The sequence below is a fragment of the Cannabis sativa genome, chromosome 4 (assembly GCF_029168945.1).
Source record: "Cannabis sativa cultivar Pink pepper isolate KNU-18-1 chromosome 4, ASM2916894v1, whole genome shotgun sequence".
Taxonomy (NCBI): domain Eukaryota; kingdom Viridiplantae; phylum Streptophyta; class Magnoliopsida; order Rosales; family Cannabaceae; genus Cannabis; species Cannabis sativa.
Genome location: NC_083604.1, coordinates 66,768,033 through 66,774,811, shown reverse-complemented (window position 1 = coordinate 66,774,811; position 6,779 = coordinate 66,768,033). Strand labels below are relative to the sequence as shown.

Below are 6,779 nucleotides of genomic sequence, written 5' to 3'. Positions count from 1 at the left end.
TAAAAACCAGTTTCTTGAGATAAATTAATAAGAAATTGAATAAAACTCAATTATGAACAACAATAAAAAAAATTAATTACTTAAAAAAACCAGTTATGAAAATAATAAAATAATATGTATGTCAGAAACTGATTAATTAAAATAAAATAAAAATTGTTGTTCAAATATCATACAATAATAAAACTGGTTTTATACAAACGAAAAAATATATAATAATATCATAAAAATTGAGCAACCCCATTACAGAATAGTTAAAACATGTGAAACCAGTTTCGACATGTGAAACCAGTTTTGACGTTATAAAAAATCATAACAAAATACAAATGTTAATAATAAAGTTAATTGAAACCAGTTTCATCAAACAATCAAATAAAAACATACACACACACAAATATACAAAAAAAAAAAAATACTAATCACAAATATAATCAAAACAACACATAATGCCTACCAATAATTTAATAACAAAATATAAGTGTAAGTTTCCAACCTAAAAACAAAATAATAAAAAAGTAACTTGAAAAAAAAATTCTAATAACATAATGAAATTATTTTTTTTATTCTTTTAATGAAATTAATAGTTTCTTTCAATGTTGATGAAATTGATTTTTAAAGTTTATATTATCTTTAGATTATAATTTTTTATATTGTTTTTTCTTCAGGATGATGTTGATGAAAGTGGTTTTTTTTTTTTTTTTTTTTTTTTTCTGTTGCTTTTAATGAAATAATTAGTTCTTAACAAAAAAACAAAGAAAAAAATAGTAGTTTAAATAAAAAAAAAACAAGTTTAATTTCTGTAAAAAAAAAATAATATCTATAGTTGAGATCATTTTTTATTTATTTTAGTATTTTATTTTTTTTAAAAAAGAAAAAATAAATAAAAAGAAATACAAATTTTAAGTTTTTTATGGCATTACTCAAGACTTTTTCCCATATTTGTAAGTTTTTTTAAAAAATGCCATATTTAGTGTAATTAAGTTTTTATGCCATATATATCAAAACTTATCTTTATTTTCCCATATTTTTGTAAATAGCCCTTTAATAAAAGGAAGTTACTCCTTGTTAAAATAGCTTGAAGCTGCCCAACCTAACTCATAAGCAGTCCTTTTTCTATGAACAGTTGGACAAAATTATGAAGGACAAAGTATCCTTTTAATAATCATGTTGAATTGGTCGGAGTAGTTGGTTGAGGCGTTGTTGGGGGTTGAGCTACACAAACTAATTACATATTAATACTCACTACTACAAAATGCCTTACCTTCTTCTTCTTCTCCATTTCAAAAGACCCTCTCCACCATTAGCAGCAAGCTAGCGACGCACCAAACAACCACCAGCAGCAGCCCAACGACCCTCTCAACTCCCCTTCGCCCAAACCACTACCACCAGCCCGACGAGTCGGCGATCCAACCACGATAGTGCCTCCTCGACTTCATTGGTGCTGTTGTTGATGTTAGATTTGGTGAAGGATTGCCTCCGATCTTGAGGTTCAGGGCTTCTCGATCCGTTTGGTGCTTGAGGTTGCTCAACACTTGGGTGAGAATATGGTTCGAACTGATTGAATTTTAAACTCTCTTTTTTTTTATTCGTTTTTGAACTGATTGAATTTTATTAGGTTTTTATTGGGTTGACATTTCTAAAAAGAAAATTTAGGTTTTTGTTTTGTGAAATTTGAGATTGAAATTGTGTATACATTTTTTTTTATTCCGTTTTGAATTGATTGAGGTTTATTAGGTTTTATTTTATTGGAAATGTTGTATTTTACCGATCACTATTTTTCCATTCATAGAGAAGCCCCAGCTTTTGTTGAGCAAGTTGGTTAGATGATTGGCAGAAGCTTTGATAAAAGAGTGGCATGAGTTGTTTAGTCATTTTATTGCCAACAAATTTGAATTGAAATTAGTATTTAGGGTTCCAAATTTCTTTCTTTAAATATTGGGATTTCATACTCTGCTTCCAGTTACACTTCCAAAACTTAGTGCAGATCATAATCTAAAGATTTCTGGGACAGCAAAATTGCAATCCCCAATCAATTAACCTAGAAATCCTTAGTCTCTACTTTGTTGCCTGTACCGTATCTTTCAATATCAGGTAAGTTCTTTCTCTCTCTCTCTACTGCATTCAATTATCGAAGAATGGAGGAAATGCGAGATGCATTGGATTTTAGTAGCTCAAAAAATTAGTTCCAATATTTCAGCTTTAACGTTTCATGTTATGATATAAACTGCGAAATCTAAATTCTTGCTTGACAGGTTGTTTAGCTCGGACTATCTATTTGTGATTTATTATTGTTCTATTTAATCATTTTATTTTTCATATCAATTTTTCTGTGCAGTAAGTTGTTGATGTTTGAAACTTCCTTTGGCTGGAGATGCATTCTTTTTCTTTTTTTTTTTTTGAAATGTTTTAAGCATATAGGCTTGCTGAGTTTTAGTTTTAGCTTAGCTAATGCAGCTCTTAATTTATTTGTATTGGCCGAAATTTGTTCATTTTTGGGGATGGCTGTCATGATTTCTTTCTTAAGCTTTCTGTTTTTGAATTGTTTAATCACTTGTCTATATATTCTCGCTGGGTTTGAATTGTTTAATCACTTGTCTATATTGTTTAGGGAGCACTCAATTTTAGTATTTAGATATACTTGTCTATATATTCTTTCTTGTTTAGGTAATCTTGTACTTGTAATACAGGTATTGAGATGCATGTCATAAAATGGTTTTATCCCTTTAACAGTAGGAGGAGGAATTAGCAGTAAATTGGATTTTTTTTTTTTGTTTATTACTAGTACTACTACTTGTCTCTCTTCTAATTTTTAAGGTATTACTCAAAAATGTAATTTTTTTAGAAAGACTTACTGCATAAATTAAGGATAACTATACTAAAAATAAAATTATATTTAATCTGTCTTAATCTCTTCCTTATTTCAGGTGATAGATAATAAGAATCGGCTGCATACACTTAGTAACACTGAGTTGAGCAACTTGGGAATTATGATGAATAAAATTTAGGTTTGCTTCAACAGGTAAATAATGTGTTCATCAATACGAAGTTACTAGTAAATCATTGTCTTCATTACTTTTACACTAAAATTTTCTTAAATACATACTTGTCAACTGTAGAGATTCACATGAATATAGGCAAAGAGCTAAAATTTTTGTAGATATGATAGAAAAGGAGGCTCGTAATCTCCAGAAAAACTATATTTGTTATTTTCTGTTTCCTATAGGTGATCAGGAATAAACAACTTGGTAACAATTAGGCGAGAGGAACTCTTAATATTTGAGTTGGAATGAATAATTTTTCATTCATTAATCTTTAAAATTTGTACTTATTCATTTCTTTCACAATATAATGAATTTGTATGTGACTTTTTCTTGTTACAATACTATGCAATCATATAAGTACTTTTATAGTTTATTTATTTATTGATATTAATTTTAGATTTCATTAGTTCTTGCATGTTGTGATATATTTTCTATGTTATTCAATTTTAGCTTGAAAATCAACTCATTGGGTATCTCGTAGTTTTTTCCCTTTGCTTCATGTTTTCCAGAGTCTCTTCTCTTTACTTCATATTTAGCCTCATTGGCTATAAATGGTTCAGTTGTCCTTAAATTTAGTTCATGGCTAGCATTATTGGGAGAGGGTCCCTTGATGTGTATGCTATGAGTAATCTCATGCTTTAAAGTGATTGATTATTTTGTTGTTTTGCTTTCTTTCTCGAAAGTGTCCAATATTTTCAATTCTATCTTCTTCTTACTATTATTATTATAACAGTTATATTTATATGTATGTGTTACTTGTCAATGTATATAATAGTCCCTAACTAATAACAGAGTAGGCTAAGTCATCGTTTACCTAAATATTTTTGTAATTGGCTTAATTTCAAGTAGTCAAAGTGATTCAGGAACTAATTCCAGCCCCAAAACCAAGCTCCAACGACCCAAGAAGAAAAGAGCTTGAAGAGTTGGAGAATCAAAAAAGCGAGATTGACGACGAGAGGGCCGAGTCCCTAGTTCGAAAGGAGTTGTGGTGCGGTCTGTCTTACCTAATGTTGCCTCTTCCTTGCTTTGTTTTCTCTCAATTTATTTTCTTCCTATGCATATATAATTATACATTCAGTCATATTTATTTTTATTTTCATTGTTTTCTAGTTTTGTAAGTACTTCCCCATTCTAATCCTCCAACATTGCATCTGCCTGCGAATCATCTCAACATCCATGGCGGGGTTTCCCTCTCTCCTCAGGCGCGTGTATCTCACTCTCTACAACTGGACTGTCTTCGCAGGATGGTACTACATTTCTTCTCAGATTCATAATTACAGTCCTTTTGGTTTTTGTTTAATGGCGGTGGTTTCAGGTTACAAGTACTCTATTTTGCTGTAATAACGCTCAAAGATTCCGGCCACCAAAATGTCTACAATGCCGTACAACGCCCTCTTCAGCTCGCTCAATCCGCCGCCGTTTTGGAGGTTTCTTTCTTCTCCCTTATTGTAATTAGTATTTTTTATGTATTTGTTGATTCGTTTTGACAATTTCTCATTCTTCTTGAACAGATTCTTCATGGACTAGTAGGTCAGTTTTTTTTTTTTTGTTAAATTACAGATCGTTATCTTGATATTTTTTGGATTTAGTAAAGGGATCATGGTAGCATGTTTTTATAAAATATAGTTTTGATAATTTGTGTTCTCTATAATGATCGCCTGTATGGTATCTGTAGTTTGGATTTGTATAAAATACTAACTTGTTATTTCATGAACAAGTATTAATGATTATTATGGAGAATATAGGTTATCAAAAACATATTTTGTTAAACACAGTATTCCTTATTAAAAAAAGTTATATTTTGTAAATCTTGTTTTTGAATGAAAAAGGCCTTGTGAGATCTCCAATTACGGCAACCCTGCCCCAGATAAGTTCAAGATTGTTTCTAACTTGGGGAATCTTATGGAGTTTTCCTGAGGTTAGATTTGTTTGATTTTTTTTTTTCCTTTTAACAATTTCAACTTGCATATACCTTGTGCTAATTCAATATCTGAGCATATATATGATAAGATTATTCATAACAGATTCAAAGTCATGTACTTGTGAGCTCTTTGGTCATCAGCTGGTCTATTACAGAGGCAAGTATTACACGACTGTCATAATTTCTTACTTATCAGAATCTTGTGGTTTTCTTATATTGGCTGTCTCAATGCTTGTTAATTATTTTTTCTTGAACACTGTCCATGAACTGCTGTATAGCAACCTATTTAATTTGTCAGGTAGGAGGAATGATATCATGTTAGTCTTTTTGTATTTGGTAATAAAGGAACTGGAGAGAACATCACTTTCTTGTTTGGTTAAAAATCATATATGCAGGAGGGAAACAAATCTTACTCCCTTTTTTTTACCCTTCATTTTTATAATTGTATTGATGTTAAGTGTATTATAACTTTATTTTGGATAATTAAATTCATTATGATCTATAGGAAGTATTATCATGCTATATGTTGCTTAATTGATAGTTTTCAAATCTCACTCCCCCTCCTCTCCTCTCTCTTCCTAGGCTGTATTTAAAACTAAAGTGAGCTTCATGCATATATTCTTCACACCAACTTTTAGATCTCGCCAAGTTGATTCCTGAATAATAAAGTTTTAGATTATGTATCCATTAATTGCAGATTATACGATATTCTTTCTTTGGCATGAAGGAGGCACTTGGTTTCGCACCTTCATGGCTCTTGTGGCTCAGGTAGTAATTGTGTTTTAGGTTCATCCCATTGTGTATAGAAAGGTGAAATTGTTGGCAACTATACTTAATTTAGAAATAATAATAATATTAATTCATGCGATGCAGGTATAGCACCTTCACAGTGTTGTATCCATGTGGTATCACAAGTGAAGTTGGTCTAGTTTATGCTGCCCTGCCATACATTAAGGTAGGAAATTCTATGCTAACTGAGCTATGCGTTTTGAAATTATGCGAAATATGTTCACTAAATGAGAGGATTTTTGTGCAGAAATCCGAGTTGTACTGTTTAAGGATGCCAAACAAGTGGAACTTCTCCTTTGATTATTTCTATGCCTCCATTCTTGTCTTAGCTATCTATGTCCCAGGTATGAGTTCATCCTCTTCCTTACAATAGTAGAGAGTTTGTCTAGCTAAGTTATTTTATTCACTAGCCATGACTACACCTATTATTGCAGGTAGTCCCCACCTGTATGGTTATATGCTTGGGCAGAGGAAGAAAGCACTGTCAAAGTCCAAGAGGGAGTAGCATATTTATAATGTTTCTCATATTTGATTAGGACAATTAGAACACTCTTAGCCTTTTATCTTCTATTAGCCTAGCGGATGTTTTTTCAGAATACATCATATCGAATATCCTGTCTTTCGGATTTGATAGAATGTTGTTTTAATAGAATAAAAAAATATTATCATTTCAGATGCTTTTGCTTTTACCATGAAACTCAAAAGGTTATTAAAGATATATTGCTGTCAACAAAATGAAATACACTAATTTCTATGAGTAGGCAACAGTTTGCAGAGCACTTAAAATTTGTAGTCAAGTCTCAATGTTCCTGAGGTTGTTTATCTACTAGGAACAGTTTTACTTTGAAGAGAAAATTTGTTCTTGCTAATTCAGAATCAAGAACAGTTGGAGTAACTACTAGTCTATTCAAGCAGTGCATTCCAACTTTTGATAAGTACCAAATTCAAGTAACAATAGATAATGTGACATCTTTTAGTTTTGGGGGTATGGTGTATGTATGATATATTGATATTGTTCATTTCCCACAAAA

At 30.9% G+C, this 6,779-nt stretch overlaps 1 protein-coding gene across 11 annotated transcripts; it reads left to right on the top strand.

Annotated features, from left to right (window-relative positions):
* Positions 1 to 1,119: 1,119 nt before the first annotated feature.
* Positions 1,120 to 6,421, top strand: LOC133037324 (very-long-chain (3R)-3-hydroxyacyl-CoA dehydratase PASTICCINO 2-like). 11 transcript variants are annotated; one of them, XM_061114346.1, is made up of 13 exons: positions 1,121 to 1,533; positions 1,982 to 2,088; positions 2,922 to 3,016; positions 3,888 to 4,026; positions 4,149 to 4,285; positions 4,354 to 4,465; positions 4,550 to 4,568; positions 4,868 to 4,956; positions 5,063 to 5,116; positions 5,657 to 5,727; positions 5,833 to 5,914; positions 5,996 to 6,092; positions 6,183 to 6,421. In XM_061114346.1, exons 5-13 carry the CDS (start codon positions 4,215 to 4,217, stop codon positions 6,251 to 6,253), a joined length of 666 nt encoding a protein of 221 aa, XP_060970329.1. In that variant the 5' UTR covers positions 1,121 to 1,533; positions 1,982 to 2,088; positions 2,922 to 3,016; positions 3,888 to 4,026; positions 4,149 to 4,214; the 3' UTR covers positions 6,254 to 6,421. The 11 variants fall into 11 exon arrangements, with proteins under 11 accessions (XP_060970330.1, XP_060970329.1, XP_060970332.1 ...); XM_061114347.1 differs by lacking the exon at positions 1,982 to 2,088 and having other exon boundaries at positions 1,120 to 1,533; positions 3,888 to 4,031; XM_061114349.1 differs by lacking the exon at positions 1,982 to 2,088 and having other exon boundaries at positions 3,902 to 4,026.
* The last annotated feature ends 358 nt before the right edge of the window (positions 6,422 to 6,779 follow it).

Bases quoted from the DNA above. Each gene is read 5' to 3' on its own strand.
- LOC133037324 (XM_061114347.1), top strand. From the start codon at position 4,215: ATGGCGGGGTTTCCCTCTCTCCTCAGGCGCGTGTATCTCACTCTCTAC. The intron at 4,286-4,353 runs GTACTACATTTC...CGGTGGTTTCAG, and splicing joins TGGACTGTCTTCGCAGGATG to GTTACAAGTACTCTATTTTG. The intron at 4,957-5,062 runs GTTAGATTTGTT...TATTCATAACAG, and splicing joins TCTTATGGAGTTTTCCTGAG to ATTCAAAGTCATGTACTTGT.